Source organism: Drosophila tropicalis, unplaced genomic scaffold (genome assembly GCF_018151085.1).
Source record: "Drosophila tropicalis isolate 14030-0801.00 unplaced genomic scaffold, ASM1815108v1 contig_593, whole genome shotgun sequence".
In the NCBI taxonomy this organism is placed as follows: domain Eukaryota; kingdom Metazoa; phylum Arthropoda; class Insecta; order Diptera; family Drosophilidae; genus Drosophila; species Drosophila tropicalis.
Window position 1 is genome coordinate 22,129,698 of NW_027173070.1, and position 16,900 is coordinate 22,146,597.

The window sequence follows — 16,900 nt, forward strand, 5'->3', positions numbered from 1 at the left end:
AATTGACATCGTTGCTCTGGCAGTGCTGACAGCTGGCGCAAAGAGTTGGCCATCACCATCCAGCACCCAGTAAGAGTCTAGCAACCAAGCAACCTGCCCAGTTACAGTGTTTTTTCGCCGCCTTGCCAAGTTCGTTTAAATGCTGGCAAATATTTTCACAGTTTTCTACTTAGTTTTTTGGGTTTTCTCCTCTGCACATCTTGTTGTCTTTGCTCGACAGTTTTAATTTAATTTTTTTCCCCACCAAATCGTGCGCCATGTCGTGACCAAGATCGTTCCTTGCAGGCGCCAATTTTCGCGCTTCCTCCTTTTGCGGCCACCGTCAGCCGGCAGGAGGCGCCATCAACTATTGTCAGTGCCATTAAAAAAGTTTAGTCCGATTTGAGCTTGCACGCTTAATGGCCAAAGATTTTAATCAGAAAATGAGTTAAAAGCCAGCTGGCACATCGTGGCTTTGCCTTCACTTGGGCGGCTTGACGACTGTCGTTGATTATTGTAGCACACGTCGAAAGAGATTTCAAACAAAAAATAGGAAAAAAGAAAATGAAAGCATATTGAAGTCAGGGGGAGATGCAGAGAAATAGCAAAGTTGAGGGCATTAAAAAAGTTTTTTTCTGCATACACGCCAGCAGGAACTGCAACATCGACGAGAAATTACATTAACCGCAGGCAAATTGTGGTGAGAACTTCGCAGCTGAAAATCATTAGACAAAATGCACACGACTCACTGGGCACATCAACGAAAATGAAATTGTTTCAAATTCATGAATGTATTTTTTTTTAATTTATTTACGCTGAAACGAATAAAAGCAAAAACGATTTTAAAAACAAACCAATTCGCGTTTGCTGTTCCTCAGCTTATTCAATCAAATGGTCGGAATGGACGAAATTCTAATGGCTTCCATGTGATTGGTTCTAGTTGGGCACAATTTATACCACTGCACTGGGATTGCGTTTGAATGCCGCCGCCAGTCTGACTTTGACTCTGAATCTGTGAGCCATCGTCAGAGACTTGAGTTTGACAGCCGGGACCAGTTTGGGTTTGAATCTGTAGTCCATCGTCGGAAATCTGTGTACCGGAGCTAGAGCCATAATTGCACTGTATATCGAGGGGTTTGGCCTGTTGATGGTTGAAACAAAAAATGATTGTTGTTGTTGTTGTCCTTTAAGCTGTTGTTGCTTTCTAGTCAGTTTTCATTACATGCACAAAGGACAACAGGCTGACCAGTCCAATAACTGCTAACAGCAGCAGCGACCTAGACAAGTTGCTTCGTTCCCATTGACTCGCCATGCTTGATAAATTTCAACTGATTGAGCATTTGAGCGTGCTTTTAAAGCAAACCTCCATCCCGAAAAAAAGCAAAACCAAAACAAAACAAATCGCAGCAGCAACACCAGCGGCAGCGGCGTCAGTGGCTTTCGTACTAGACAGAGATAATTGAAAATATCAATAAAAGTCGCTTACATTCGTTTTAGGTGTGATAACGATAAGCAATTTGTTGTTGCCTCTCCGAATCACAGACAACAAAAAGAAACACAAAATTTAGGTGTAATTTTTGGGGGTCAGACAGACAGAATCAAAGATTCGAATTACTCAAAATTTTCCAAAATAATTTGTTAATGCTCGTTTATTATGATTATTGTTTTTTTTTTTTTGTTTTTTGTTTTGTTCGGTACATTCAAGTGCTGGCAGCAATTGTGGAGGCCACCACAACGGGAGCAGCAGCTGTGGTCACAGCGACGGCCTTAGCCACAGTCGAAGTGGAGTCCACATCCAAAGTAGTTGTAGTAGTAGAACTAAGGGGAGCCGCATTGGTACTAGTGGGAGCTGCGGTTGGCACACCATTCTTAAGGCACTCATCAAGCAGATCATAGGTGGCTGCCGTATCCCTCACATAGTTACTCTCTGTGGTATTGGTGCACTGATATTCCGTATCCTGTATGGCCTTCAGGCTGGCGCTAAGCGAATTGGCCGAACTGGCTGCATTTGTGGCAATGTCATAGATCACAGATACATCCCCCTCAGCGGCGGAGGCATAGCAATTGAAGAAGGTTGCGGTATCGTTGTCACTGTCACAGGCAGTGAAGGCGCTGCACAAAGTGCTCACATCCTGTTGATAGACTGCCTGCTGTTTGGTGGCCTCGGCGGTCAGGTTGGTTGTCTCTGCATTGGCTGTGCTAATGCAGGCCTGGTACGATGTCGAGAAAGTGGCAGCCACCTCATTCAGCATGGGCAAGTACAAGGTGAAACACTGAGAGGTGACATCCGCCGACAGAGCGTCCACATCAAAGTTGCGACTCTTCAATAGATACTGATCCAAGGAGCTCTGCAATTGAGAGGGCTTGGCCTGTGAAAGCGAAACAGAAAGTACACATCCAATTGTTAGTTTTTCGTGAATCCAAGTTTTTTCGTTTGCATATTTTTCTTCAATTTACTTGAGCGCTAGCCAAAATGACTGCAAGAAGTAGGGCGAAATATTTCATATTGACTGTTTGGTTGACTCTGGACTAGTGGGTGCCAGGAAGTCAGATATTAAGCCTTTTATACCTGGCGGCGGTGCCGCAGTGAAATGATTGATCCCTAAGCAAAATTTAATTTCGTATGGAAAATGCGAATTGTGTGAACTTTTTTATATTTTTGTCGGCAATTAGAAGTGTCATCAATTAGGCAGCATTAAGCCGTCTGAGTAATACTCATAAGACTCAAAAATTGCTTTGCATGTGCATTTCGATTGGGAGGCCATTCACGTGTCAGTCAGTCAGTGGGGAGTCAGGGTCGACAGACCTTTGTGTTTTCGCATAACAACAGCTCGTGTGTGCTCCTACAAGTATGCAATGCTTTTTCGGCATGACGTTTGAGAAGCACTGCCAATTGTTAGAGCTTTATTTTGCAGACGGTTCTTCAATGATAAGCATTGGAGCAACTTATAAACAAACCATACATCAATGTCATAATACCACATAAAGAGGAAAGAAAAGAAAAAACAAGCAAGAAACCGAAAAATGTTCGATTTCTACTTTGCCTGTGTTTTTCATGGAAATTTTTTCGTTTTCTTTTTGTTGGCAGTATTACATTGAACGTTGCATAGTAAAGACATGAAATTTCCAATTTTAACACTTTTTCTAACCTTTGTACTATTGAACCAAACCACTGAAACCAGCGGGAATTCCAAACAATGTTTCTCTCTCTACTTAAAGCAACTGGAGAAGCTGGGCACCGATTGGTTAGCTGGCTATAAGCACTGCCTTGATTCGACAACCATTGGCCGGGAGTCTCTGCTTACCAATGTCAGCTCTGTTCAAAAGGAAATGCGTAACTCCGCATTGGGTATTGAAACATTCATACAGAGTTGTTTGGCTATTAACGATGCTTTGGAATTTTTCAATTGCTTTGCAAAGTTGGTAAGCGGTCCACTTCATAATCCCCCTCTCTCTTGATCTACCCTTCTTTTTGGCATGAATCAAAACTCTCCATTTCTCCATAGTCAACGCAAGAGATGACCACTGCTTATGGCATATCCTACAATGCCTCAGAGGAGGCACTTGTTCTGAACAAGCAATTAAGTAGCATTGAAGTGGAGCATTATCAATGCACAAATCGAACAGAAAATGATTATGTTCTGGGAACAGCACAAGTGTTTCAAGCTTTAGACGACTGTCTGGAGGGAAGCGGATTATTACACTGATTAAATAAATGTTTGGAAAGTATACCGTACAACTAGTTTTATTGCATATTCGATTTTGTTCCTAAATGTATTTATGTAATTGCAAACTAATCAATTTCCACATAGTCTTCGATTTGGGAGCGACATAAATGCAACTCCTCATAGGCACTGACCATACTTTTCATATACACTTCCTGCGCCTCCAGAGTGCACAATATCAAGGTTTTCTGTATAGCACTGTAATCCTCACGTAATCGTGTATGAGCACTGGTCGAATTGCGTGTGATTTCATCGAGAACTTGTAAATTACCAGGGCCCTGAGTAATAAAAAGTTAGTTTTCCTTTAATAAACACACTCTCTCTCTCGTACTGCTACTTACCTTGTCATTTATGCATTGAAAGTAATCCAGATCGTCATTGTGCAAGTTGCAGAGTTCTAAGCTATTGCAGACCGCACTAGAGGCCGACTCAATTTGCAAGCGCTCCAACTCCTCGTCTATGGATAATTCAATTTTCGTCTCATTGGCTGTCAGTTCACAAATATCGAAACTATTGGAATATGTATTCGAAGCATTTGCACTGGCCATGGCAAACTCATCATGGCATAAATCATCGCCAACGGCTATAGTTAGGACTAACAGTAGCCCGGTCAGCAGCCATCCGAGCAACTGTCGTTGAGGTACCTTACACATTCCGGTATAATTCTCGAATGACGACGGCCCTCAAGAAAATTGAATTGCTAGCCAACTCTTTCACCCTCGAGTATCTAATTGAATGTTTCCTATCAATTTCCCATTTATTTATTGACCAAAACTAAACAAAGCAAACACAAAAAATATAAAAATTGACAGCGATCAGTAATAAAAGTGCTTTAGATTGTCACGGACTAGTATCAATTGTCAGCGTTTTCGGCTTGTTCAAGTTCTATGCCAATCTTGACTGTGTGTGTTCATATACCACGCATTAGCAATTGACACTGATCCAATCTAGAGAGATCCGTCACAGCTGCACCGTAAAAAATAAGCATAGACTTGCTTTGCCCCACAAGTACCTAGATATCAAATTCCATTTTATTTCGATATGAATAAACCACTTGGCGCCTGATAAGCCGTAAAGCTGCAACTGATAAGAAAAGCAAAAGAGATTTCGAAATAATCCCAAAAGTATGCTATTTATTTTCAGGCACTTGATTTTGGTTCGTATATTGATAATAATTACATTTCAAATAAATAATTATATTTACACATCTTTAAAAACCTGGCCTAATTATTTGCAAGCAAGTAAATCGCTTTATTTAAAAGAAGCGCTTGAAGAATGCCCACTTGCTCTTTTGAGCTTGGGAAAGAATTCTAGAAATATCTTCCTCTTGTGGTTTCTCTTCGGTGGTAGATTCTGTTATTAGTTCAGTAGTTACTGTAGGTTCAGTGTTTGGACCTTCAGTGGAGGCTGGACCTTCAGTGGAGGCTGGACCTTCAGTAGATGCTGGGCCCTCGGTGGAGGCAGGACCTTCAGTGGAGGCAGGACCTTCAGTCGAGGCTGGACCTTCAGTAGATGCTGGACCCTCGGTTGAGGCTGGACCTTCAGTGGAGGCTGGACCCTCGGTGGAAGCTGGACCTTCAGTGGAAGCTGGACCTTCAGTGGAAGCTGGACCTTCAGTAGATGCTGGGCCCTCGGTGGAGGCAGGACCTTCAGTGGAGGCAGGACCTTCAGTGGATGCTGGACCTTCGGTGGAGGCAGGACTTTCAGTAGATGCTGGACCCTCAGTGGATGCTGGGCCTTCAGTGGAGGCTGGACCTTGAGTGGATGCTGGACCTTCGGTGGAAGCAGGACCTTCAGTGGATTCTGGACCCTCGGTGGAAGCTGGACCTTCAGTGGAGGCTGGACCTTCAGTAGATGCTGGGCCCTCGGTGGAGGCAGGACCTTCAGTCGGAGCTGGACCTTCAGTAGATTCTGGACCCTCGGTGGAGGCTGGACCCTCGGTGGAGGCTGGACCTTCAGTGGAAGTTGGACCTTCAGTGGAAGCTGGACCTTCAGTGGTAGCTGGACCTTCAGTGGAAGCTGGACCTTCAGTAGATGCTGGGCCCTCGGTGGAGGCAGGACCTTCAGTGGAGGCAGGACCCTCAGTGGAACTTGGTCCTTCAGTGGAGGCAGGACCTTCAGTGGAGGCTGGACCTTCAGTAGATGCTGGGCCCTCGGTGGAGGCAGGACCTTCAGTCGAGGCTGGACCTTCAGTAGATGCTGGACCCTCGGTGGAGGCTGGACCTTCAGTGGAGGCTGGACCCTCGGTGGAGGCTGGATCTTCAGTGGAAGCTGGACCTTCAGTGGAAGCTGGACCTTCAGTAGATGCTGGGCCCTCGGTGGAGGCAGGACCCTCAGTGGAACTAGGACCTTCAGTTGAGGCTGGACCTTCAGTGGATTCTGGACCCTCGGTGGAAGCTGGACCTTCAGTGGAGGCTGGACCTTCAGTAGATGCTGGGCCCTCGGTGGAGGCAGGACCTTCAGTGGAGGCAGGACCTTCAGTGGAGGCAGGACCCTCAGTGGAACTTGGTCCTTCAGTGGAGGCAGGACCTTCAGTGGAGGCTGGACCTTGAGTGGATGCTGGGCCCTCGGTGGAGGCAGGACCTTCAGTCGAGGCTGGACCTTCAGTAGATTCTGGACCCTCGGTGGAGGCTGGACCCTCGGTGGAGGCTGGACCTTCAGTGGAAGCTGGACCTTCAGTGGAAGCTGGACCTTCAGTGGAAGCTGGACCTTCAGTGGAAGCTGGACCTTCAGTAGATGCTGGGCCCTCGGTGGAGGCAGGACCTTCAGTGGAGGCAGGACCCTCAGTGGAACTTGGTCCTTCAGTGGAGGCAGGACCTTCAGTGGAGGCTGGACCTTCAGTAGATGCTGGGCCCTCGGTCGAGGCTGGACCTTCAGTAGATGCTGGACCCTCGGTGGAGGCTGGACCTTCAGTGGAAGCTGGACCCTCGGTGGAGGCTGGATCTTCAGTGGAAGCTGGACCTTCAGTGGAAGCTGGACCTTCAGTAGATGCTGGGCCCTCGGTGGAGGCAGGACCTTCAGTGGAGGCTGGACCCTCAGTGGAGGCTGGACCTTCAGTGGATTCTGGATCCTCAGTTACTGGAGCCGAGGTAGATACTAAACCAATAGTAAAATGATTTTTTTATATTATCTGTTGACCTCAAATCGCGGGCATTTAGATGCACAGAAACCCCCGTAAGAAAAGTACTGCATATTTATATAGTTGAATATAAGTTTTCAAATATATTATAGATTTTAAAACGATTGAATAAATATGTTGGGGTCCCTTTTGGTCGCCTTGCGATGACTGATGACCATTAGTTGAAAATCTAAACTGATCCTGCCTTGGCGCTTTCTAAATATACAATGGTAAAGGCTATCTTAATCTCTGAACTATTGTATTCGCTCTCCATCGATCACTTACCAGCTTCACCGGCCAAACAGCTGTTCAAATTTTCGTTGCACACATCCATGTTGTGGGCATAGTCAACACGTGCTTCCTCCACGCAAGCAGTCAGATCAGTTTCAATGACACTATATCTGGCGTTGATAGTGTTAAAGTCCTGACTGGAATCACTGTTCAGAGTAAACATGACCTTGTAGCTGTCAGTGGACTGTAAAAACAAAACCCAATCTTTAGAGAACTTTTCTTAGAATTTCCCTAAAATTCCACTAATACGCACAGCGTTGCGATAACAATCGAAGAATTCCAATCCGTCGACATGTTGGTCACATTCAGCCAAATTCTTGCACATGACGCTGCTGCGATCCAGCAATTCCTCACGCTCAGAGGCACTCAACTCGGTTAACTCGTCCTTAGCGTCTTGGGCGGTAGTTACACATCCGTTGTATTCCTTGTTATAGTCGGAAACAACGGCAGATTGGTCACCCATGTAGTTGTTGAAGCATGTGTTAATCAGATTCATATCATCGTTGGCGTCGTAAGTGGACACCATTGAACGCATGGCGATCTGATGGTGAGCCAACATAGCAGATAAATCCACATGAGGGTTGTGTATCAATGCACTGGCAGAGATGGCCAACAACAGGCCCAAAACGGAAGCAAGAGCAAACTTCATGTCTCTTCAAATTTCACAAAACACCCGCAATTAATACCGGAAACGCGTAACTTGGCTGCAATTGCCTCGAAATAAATATTTAAACTGACTGCCTAGCCAAGTGGTCATGGCATTTTTATAGCCCCCAAAAAACTTAAACATATCATTTGTTTTTGGAGTGAGCAACGTCCATCAACATTATGACTTTTGATTAAAACAAAATTAAGTTCTTATCGTCTACTTGAAATCATAAATGCTGAGATTCCTTCCGATTTCAGAGCTAATAACTTTTTTCTTTTGACTAACCACACCAAAAATAGCCAACTTTGTCATTGGCAAGACGGCAATTCGTTGACCAGGGGGAATGTGGAAGGGCATACCGATAAGAAACAGTTCCAATCAAAAGATAGATACGCCAAATTTTAATTGCTTGCTTGACTTTGTGAAAAGTGAAAATTGATTGGGTTATGACCACCGACAAGGAGGTAATACTGTACACCAGTGTCCAGTTTAACTCCCTTAAGTTCTCTCTTAATACATTTTACTATCTATATCAGGGGTAGGCGCCCATAGCCCGTGCGGGCACTTTTCTTCGGCATGTGATCGTTTTCCCATCTGTGTGCATGCCGAAGTCAACACGAAGTGCACTTGAAACCGTAAAAACAGAGTTAGTCTGCTGCAGCATTTCGACTCGAGCGCATCTATGTCGCGTTGTTGGATAAATGCACATGAAAAAATTAATTTGGGGGTTTTTTCTCATTTATTTTCTTGCAGCAGATCATCGATTGTGCTGGTTTGAGCTATTGAGCCATATTTTATTCACTTTTCATTTTTCGCAGTGTAAAGCACACACATACACTGACAGTTTGAGCTGGCTCTCTTTGTGCCTACCCCTGATCTATATACGATTTCTAGAGGCTAATACTATTAGTGAGTCGGCGGGCAGTGTGCCCACAGGTCAATGTTATTGCAGGTAATAATGATTTGAGTTTGTTCGCATATAAATTGATCGCTTGTTCAGTTGTTCCTTCACTTTTCAATGTGTACTGACTTTATTATGATCGAATTAATTAGTATGAGGGAATAATTACAAACTTTTTAAATAAAAAGTTAAGGATTTTAGACAGCTCTCTATAGTTTTTTTGACAGAATCTTTCGAATAGGAGAAATATATTAAGTGCTGCAGTTGCTGTTCAAGAACACACAAACTGAATGGGTTTGATATTTGGGCCTATAGTATGTTTTGAAATCCAGTCTTTGGTAATGCATAGTAATGGAAACCAGAGGGCCGAGGCTAACTTCGACCGCGTCAAAGTTTGTATACCCTTGCAACTTTTTTGGTAACTCTTTCCTTACCTATTAGCCATCAATGTGAAAGAACGTTTTATCTAAAAAGGCTTAAGCTTGAGAAAGAAAGGCCTACAATCATAGGAAATAACGAAGATATTTATCAAAGTCACTGTTTTCCACCGATCGTTCCTATGGGAGCTATATGATATAGTCACCCGATTTTTATCAAATTCGGCACAGTCATTAACATATATATTAAATTAAGAAATGTTTAATTTAAAAACAATCGCGTTAAAAGTAACAAAGTTATTTACAAAAGTCACTGTTTTCGACCAATCGTTCCTATGGGAGCTATATGATATAGTCACCTGATCTTGATCAAATTTGGCATAGTCGCTTATAGGCGTAGTAAACTCTCTAATATTAAGTTTCACGACAATAGCTCAGAAAATAACGAAGGTATTGAGAAAGTCACTGTTCGTGACTTGGCCGTTTGTATGGGAGCTATATTATATAGTCACCCGATCTTGATCAAATTTGGCATAGTCGCTTATAGGCGTAGTAAACTCTCTAATATTAAGTTTCACGACAATAGCTCAGAAAATAACGAAGTTATTGAGAAAGTCACTGTTCGTGACTTGCCCGTTTGTGAGGGAGCTATATGATATAGTCACCCGATCTTGATCAAATTTGGCATAGTCGCTTATAGGCGTAGTAAACTCTCTAATATTAAGTTTCACGATAATAGCATAGAAAATAACGAAGTTATTGAGAAAAGTCACTGTTCGTGACTTTGGGGTTTGTATGGGAGCTATATGATATAGTGGTCCGATCCGGCTGAATCCGAGATATACAACGCCTGCAGTATATACAAGCCTACGTGCAAAATTTCAGCTCTGTAGCTCTTACGGTCTAGGAGGAGTTTGCGTTGATCCACGGACGGACGGACGGACGGACGGACATGGCTAGTTGAACTCGTCTCGTCGTGCTGAGCAAGAATATATATACTTTGTATGGTCGGAGATGCTTCGTTCTATGCGTTACACACTTCTGACCAAAATTAATATACCCTTTTTGCAAGGGTATAAAAATTGAGTTGCTCGTAAATACTGATAATATATTTTTCAAAATTCTCTTTTTCAAATCAGGAATTTTGATGTTTATGTTTGAAAAGTTTTTTATACATCATTTTCATAAATTTAGTGACGTTTCATCCAGTTCTTCAAGTTGTCAATGATGGATTTGATATCGGCATTACTGGCTACCCGCAAATCTTCTTCGGGCATTTTTTCTCTTTCTGGAGCGGCGCTGGAGGTGCTCTCTTCGGGAAGGGCGCTACTGGAGGATTCAACTTCAGTGGTGGGGTTGCTAGTGGGTTCAGGAGCGGCGCTGGAGGAGCTCTCTTCGGGAAGGGCGCTACTGGAGGATTCAGGTTCAGTGGTGGGGTTGCTAGTGGGTTCAGGAGCGGCGCTTGAGGAGCTCTCTTCGGGAAGGGCGCTACTGGAGGATTCAGGTTCAGTGGTGGGGTTGCTAGTGGGTTCAGGAGCGGCGCTTGAGGAGCTCTCTTCGGGAAGGGCGCTACTGGAGGATTCAGGTTCAGTGGTGGGGTTGCTAGTGGGTTCAGGAGCGGCGCTGGAGGAGCTCTCTTCAGGAAGGGCGGTACTGGAGGAATCAGTTGGTGCTGCAGTTGGCGCACCAGTAGTCGAATCAGGAGATGCAGTTGGTACTGGTTTGATACCCTTCAAGCAATCGTCTAAATCGGCATAGGCCGCTGCAGTATTTTCCACATAGGCACGTTCCGATTTGTTAGTGCAGGCAAATTCATTAACCTGAATCAGACGATAGTCCTCTTGCACTTGGGCCAACAGCTCAGCGGAATTTGCAGAAATCGTATACATGGACTTGGCATTTTCGGAGCCCTAAAGGCAAAATAAGAAAAAAACCAACCAATGAGTAACCTAACTCAAGTGCTTCTACAGTATGGCAAACTTACCGCATTAACATAGCATTCGAAATAAGTGAGAGCAGACTTCTCAGCACTACACTCTTGCAATGCAGAACAGGCGTTCGAGGCCGAGTTATCGATCTCAGTGCGATTGTCAGCAGTTTTGTCATCAATGCCCTGTCGCGCTGCCTCAGCATTCTCCAGGCACAGTTCGTAGTCCTTTTGATACTGATTGACAATGTCGTTCAACACGGGGACGTAGTACACAAAGCATTCGGGATTGCCTAGACTTAGGTCACGAGATTGCATCATGAATTGCAACAGGCCACCATCGGGCAAGTATTTAATTTCGGCCTGGCTAAGACCAACTGCCAACAGCAGAACAATGCACAATTTCGCGTACATGTTTTTACACTTTTTAACTTTAACTTTTTTTTCACTTAAATATTTGTTCGCAGTTCTTTCGCCTTAAGAGATCGTTTCGTATTTAACTCAATTGAAGAAATGGGCCTTAGTATTTATAGGCCAGCTGCTTTTGCGTCGGTCCATAAAACGCCACAGAATATTATAAAAATGCCATGTTATTGCCATGTTATGACTCTAGATTCCGCTGGCCTATAAGTGGATCGAGCACTATCATTCTTATCGCTTAACTGCCACTCACAAAATATCGGTGAAAAACATTTCCGATGAAGCCGCTGAAATGATATTTGCCTTGCCTCTAGACACTCACTAATTAATGAGGAATCTTTATTTTTTTATTATCCATAGCACGAAGAAATTTTTAAAAAGTTCACCTATCAATCAGGCTCGGGATATGGCGTCATTTATGTTCCTGACATATCTATTTATTTACCCCCAAAAAATACCAAAAATATTTAAACAAGAAACCATAAAATGCTGATTATTACTATTATAATTTGGTTATCACCTCGACTTGAACTAATTACACTGTACATTTAACAGTGCACACACCTTAAGATTATTCTTATCAAGATGTCGTATGGCTATATCTACCCATTTATTTCCAAGGAAATCCATGCCAATTTGTTAAGTTGTCCAGCCGATTAGAAGTGTTTATTCTATTTTAATCACAATACTAACGCCGTCATAGTTTTTTGCCATTGGCCAGCGAATTGACAATGTTATCGGTTTTCCAGATTAAAGACTTCCAACTATTGGCGAAACGAAATCTTACTATAAATCATATTGTTATCTAATATATAAACTGTAGAATATGTATAGCTAGTATAAAATTAAACCAAAGTCCGTAAAGGTTGTCAGTTCCTTAGCAACTGTCTAGTAAACACAATCGAATTAGTTTAAACCTTAAATGAACCAACACTAACCCTTTAAATTTATTATTCAAAGTTTATTTCCATCTTAGGAAGACCAAGTATCCGTCAACAACAAACTCAGCCCATCAATTGGGCCGTTTTTATCTTCGTTTTAACTCTAGAGGTGCAGAATAACCTTTAAAATCTTTAGTTTTGACCCATTTCTAATGAAAAAGTAAGTTAATAAAACAAAAATCTAGATGATAATTGTATGTCATGCCAGTGATGGCCACCGTAATCTATATATGTACATACATATATTCAAACTCACTGGCCTTATCAACAAAGTCTTCTTCAGTTGCTTATCGGTACTTGAAAGTATATTTATGTATATCTATAACTAAATACTTCAAATTCGATGGACACTATTATGAGTCACTGGAAGTATGTATGTGTGGCACGTGTGAAACTTAAGAAACAAAAAGCAAAATAAATGAGAATAAAATGCAACTGATAAATAAGAAAAAGGAATTTTTCATTTTCATTTGTTGCATAGTCATCATACAAACATACATACATATGGAGAATCTCATCAGTTTCATTACCAACACAAACAAGCTTCATTTTCTAATTTGCATATCTTAATTGCGTTCTTTGTGTATGTGTGTGTATGTGCCTGTTAACTTGATACTGTAGGTTGTTGCATTTACATTACGCACACAAAAGCGCAACTAGGCGCAGTAAATCAGCCACGAAGGGGAGCCAACATTCCCTCCAAACGTTCTGCAACGAACGAACCAACACAGGAAACCCAACCCCAGCGGCACAGACGCAAGTTATTGGCCTGATTTTGGCAAAAGTGAAGTTGTCTTACCAACCATACCCATTCTCCCCCAGTCGCATTCGCTGGTCCTGCTCGCAAGCTCCTACTCGGTGGTAGGTATAACGTTTCTAATTTGTTTTAATTGCAGTGACAACAACAAGCCAAAAACAAATGCAATTAAATTTTAATGAAAAGCACCGCTGGCAAAATGCTTTAGCTGTTTATTTAACTGTTAACGTTAAGTTTCCCTTACCCTTCATTTGCATTCTTGAATTTTTTGCTTTGCTCACCCTTACGAGGGCGTTTGGTTAAGTTTCTTCAAACTGATTTTGCATGTTTGTCTTGACTATGGCCGGAATCCTTTCCTTTGATGTAACTTGCAAATGCAAAAAGTTAACCAATGCACACATTAGCCATCTGCCTCTCCAGTTCTTCATCACTTTTTCTCTCTACGTCAGTCTCTTTCTCTCTGTCGTTAATTAAGTAAGTTTCAATTGGTTTAGTTTTTTGCTCTTCAAGTCCAGAAAGTAAATTACAATTTCTACCTGTCGCAAAGAAAAATATTCGAATGAAACTATAGCCTTAGGCCATCTCTCTTAGGACTCGTGAAAATTTTCTTGGTCTTTAAATTGAATAGAAATTTCTTTTAATATAGATAAATGTTTGTATACAAATACATATGCACATCGCTTAATTTGGGTTTTCAATATGTTAATCTTCATTAAGTGAACTTTGAAAAAACGAATTCGTAGCTTGTGTGTCGTCATATTTATAAGCAACGGCATATCATCCTTCATGGTTATGCGATGTATACCACCCACCCTAGACTTCTCCAGATTCCATCAACTTGTGCTCTAAAAAATGTCTGACCAAATGCCTTATAGTAAATGTTTTCTCGCTGAATCTCGCTCACACGTATACTAGCTCCGCCATTAGTTTAATTTACAAGGGACGGAAGTAGGCGTGGCAAAAACTTTAAACTAGATCACTCTACATACCACATGAGTCTACACACCAAATTTGGTGGCTCTACCACTAATAGTCTCCGAAATCTAGGTGTTTATACAGACAGACGGACAGAAGACATGACTAGATCAACTCGTCTGTTGATGCTGATCAAGAATATATGTACATACATACTTTATGGGGTCGCAAAATCTTTCTTCTATTACATTCATTTTAGCGACTTTAGTATGCCATTTTACCAGACATTTTCTTATCGAACTATTATAAATTGTGCCTATAGGAAAACAAAGATCGACTGACCTTATAAAGTAAGATGTCTTTAACAATGCTTCGAATCCAATCACATGACTTGATCCACTTGTATGTTGATGCAAACTAATAAAAATATATAAAATCCATAAGAAACAAAGAAAATGTTAATACTCGCCTTCCAATTAACCTGCCTAATGAATTTTTAAAATTTTATTTTTGTATCTGAAGGATGGAACCAATTTTATTGATGCAATATACAAATTTAAGAATAATGGGCCTAAAAATTGAAAATTTTGTGTAGATGAATATGAAGAGAAGAAAAAAAAAGGTTTTTTTTCTTTTTTAAAGGCATCCGGATTTACTTGAGGGGACAGTTCATAAATGTTGTCATTGGAATTATTTCACAAAAGCCTCGGCTGGAATTTGCTGCAATTTAACTAGTGTGTCAAAGACAAAGGTGGCATGCGAGAAATCCCAATTAGTCTCCTCCAGACACTTGTGACTCCATTCGGAATTCATTTGGCTCTGAGCACTAAAAGCACGAACCATTTGCATTTTGGCGGCATCATCGTTGACTGCAGGAATCTTTGGTGCCACAGCTTTGACAGCACCGCCATTATTGCCAACAGGATTAAGATGATTGCTAGACGAACTAGTGGGAGTTTCATCAACGCCTAACATACCGTCTGAAGAGTTGTCTGTAGCAGGAATGGGTTGGAGAAGAGAACGCTTGTATGTTCCTATCTGATCCTGCGAAGCATTACTTATGAAAATCGTCTCATTTCGAATGCAGAAACCTCCATTCTTAGGCACAACAACAAAGGTCCGGGTAAAGTGACGCAAAATGTAGGACTGCTGGTCATCGTGGGGCATCTCCTTGAAGAGTCCCGTCACTGTAAACACCATCAGTTGCGCGTTACAAAGTGTGAGATCGACAGTGAAAGTGTGTTTCTCGTGCGAGGTGCGCGGAAACTCGTTCAATGTGGCGACACAGGCCAAGCGACCGCTCTTCAAAAGTTTGGCATGATTATTATTAAGATCGGTGATCAAATTGCGGTTGAATTTTCGAAGGCTTTTTAATTGGTCCACTTGTTTGACCGATGGCATCGAGATTGAAAGCATGGCATCCTCATTATATGCATCTAACAATAATTGACGGTTCTCCGAATCGAATATGGAAAAGTATTGATCTATGAACTGACGTACTACCTCCTCGCCGGCCTTATCGCAAATGAATGAAGCTTTTGCTGTTGGCAGCAGACCTTCTTTCCTCATGTTAAGGACCACCTGCGAATTAAGAATTTCACCATTCAATTTCTGCAATTTGGGAAACTTTTCGAGTACGTGGCTGACAAAATGTCGATATTCCTTATAGCGGAAGCGACACGGATTTTGACGCAATACCAACTCCACAATGGGAAGCTTGTGAAATACCCAGAGTTGCGACAAATTCGGCAGCTGATTATCTTCCAAATAGAGGACCTGGAGATGTGGCAAACGCGTCTCCACTGACACAAACGTTTCCATAGTGCTTAGATTGTTTTCATTCAGATTCAAGGCCATTAAATCAGGTACATTCTCGCAAATAATATCTAATGCCGCCTTCATTACATCATCCTGAAATAGCGGGCAAAATGTAAGCTTTAAATCGGGATCGGCATAAAAGCGAGATAGATCCAAAGCCTTGGACTGTACATTGTAACGCTTGGCCATCACATTTTTCATCTTTTGCTTAAGATCATCATCGATAACAGCCAGGGGAATGCCTTTGCTCACGCGTGGCATCAAACAGAATCCGTTTGGTAGCTGGGCACTCTTACCCTGCAGTTGGATGCGTCCAGCCATCTCAAAATCGTTTGTAAAGAATATGACACAATCCTGCTTGACACGCCAATAATGCGGCTCAAATTTATCCGGAGAAACGGCATCCAATAGGGCAACCATCAGAGCACTCTTTTCATAGATGTGACCATTGAATATCTTAATTTGATACCATCCATATGGGCTTGGCGAAACACTAAATGGTCCTCCTTTCGGTTTGTGTAAATCAGCACTCCATTGTTTGTATCTCTCCTTGACCCATGATGTCGATCCACTTGCCACACTGTCACCAGAATTACTAGGATTTCTTTTCTTCTGGCAAAACTTGAACCGGACACGTCTTTTGCTTCCATTCTTGCGATGGAATTGATTCTCTATTCCATTCAATTCTTTCAATACTGTGTCACAGTTGAATCTGCCAGCTCCATCGATTTCTTGATCTTGATTTCTTGATTTGTTGCTGCCTGCAATTTTCGGCATTTTATTTTTTATTTCTTAATTTCTGTTGCCAGTCCCTACAATGAGTTAACTCTGACTTTGATAATACTGACAGTTTTTGCAGTGATGCCCGATACCTTTTTTCGTGCCAACCCTGTTTTTATTTTTATCGTCCAAAAAGGGGATGCAACATTTTGTTTAAACTGTGAGCAACTCTTAATTCTAAGTTGCTATATTATCATAGCGTTGCCGTATGCTGCCCTTTATGGGAGTAGGGCAACATTGACCTAGAAATTTATCGTAAAAGTACAATAAATAAATCGATTATTTCGGAGTTAAGCTAAGAT

The 16,900-nt window shown here is 42.1% G+C and overlaps 5 protein-coding genes and 1 long non-coding RNA gene across 6 annotated transcripts in view; 1 reads left to right on the forward strand and 5 right to left on the reverse strand.

Moving 5' to 3' along the window:
* Positions 1 to 724: 724 nt before the first annotated feature.
* Positions 725 to 1,302, reverse strand: LOC137577412 (uncharacterized). Its single transcript, XR_011032409.1, has 2 exons — positions 1,202 to 1,302; positions 725 to 1,120 (listed from the first exon to the last, which is right to left on the reverse strand). It is a non-coding gene; the product is annotated as an uncharacterized lncRNA (long non-coding RNA).
* A 308-nt stretch (positions 1,303 to 1,610) lies between these two features.
* On the reverse strand, positions 1,611 to 11,477 carry LOC137575734 (protein TsetseEP). Its single transcript, XM_068288368.1, has 3 exons — positions 11,025 to 11,477; positions 10,234 to 10,950; positions 1,611 to 2,348 (listed from the first exon to the last, which is right to left on the reverse strand). Exons 1-3 carry the CDS (start codon positions 11,379 to 11,381, stop codon positions 1,680 to 1,682), a joined length of 1,743 nt encoding a protein of 580 aa, XP_068144469.1. The 5' UTR covers positions 11,382 to 11,477; the 3' UTR covers positions 1,611 to 1,679.
* Positions 3,709 to 4,360, reverse strand: LOC137575905 (uncharacterized). The gene is made up of 2 exons (XM_068288676.1): positions 4,046 to 4,360; positions 3,709 to 3,982 (listed from the first exon to the last, which is right to left on the reverse strand). Exons 1-2 carry the CDS (start codon positions 4,355 to 4,357, stop codon positions 3,773 to 3,775), a joined length of 522 nt encoding a protein of 173 aa, XP_068144777.1. The 5' UTR covers positions 4,358 to 4,360; the 3' UTR covers positions 3,709 to 3,772.
* Positions 4,810 to 7,836, reverse strand: Muc55B (Mucin 55B). The gene is made up of 3 exons (XM_068288675.1): positions 7,367 to 7,836; positions 7,108 to 7,297; positions 4,810 to 6,800 (listed from the first exon to the last, which is right to left on the reverse strand). The coding sequence occupies exons 1-3, from the start codon at positions 7,760 to 7,762 to the stop codon at positions 4,960 to 4,962; spliced, it is 2,427 nt and encodes an 808-aa protein (XP_068144776.1). The 5' UTR covers positions 7,763 to 7,836; the 3' UTR covers positions 4,810 to 4,959.
* A 780-nt stretch (positions 11,478 to 12,257) lies between the features above and the next one.
* LOC137578360 (uncharacterized) overlaps positions 12,258 to 16,900 on the forward strand; it is a 48,777-nt gene continuing 44,134 nt past the window's right edge. The window contains exon 1 of the mRNA XM_068292125.1: positions 12,258 to 12,488. The gene's annotated coding sequence lies outside the window, so the exon portion shown is untranslated. The remainder of the gene's footprint in view (positions 12,489 to 16,900) is intronic.
* LOC137576890 (nuclear RNA export factor 1-like) lies at positions 14,503 to 16,708 on the reverse strand. The gene is made up of 2 exons (XM_068290228.1): positions 16,691 to 16,708; positions 14,503 to 16,630 (listed from the first exon to the last, which is right to left on the reverse strand). Exon 2 carries the CDS (start codon positions 16,593 to 16,595, stop codon positions 14,691 to 14,693), a length of 1,905 nt encoding a protein of 634 aa, XP_068146329.1. The 5' UTR covers positions 16,596 to 16,630; positions 16,691 to 16,708; the 3' UTR covers positions 14,503 to 14,690.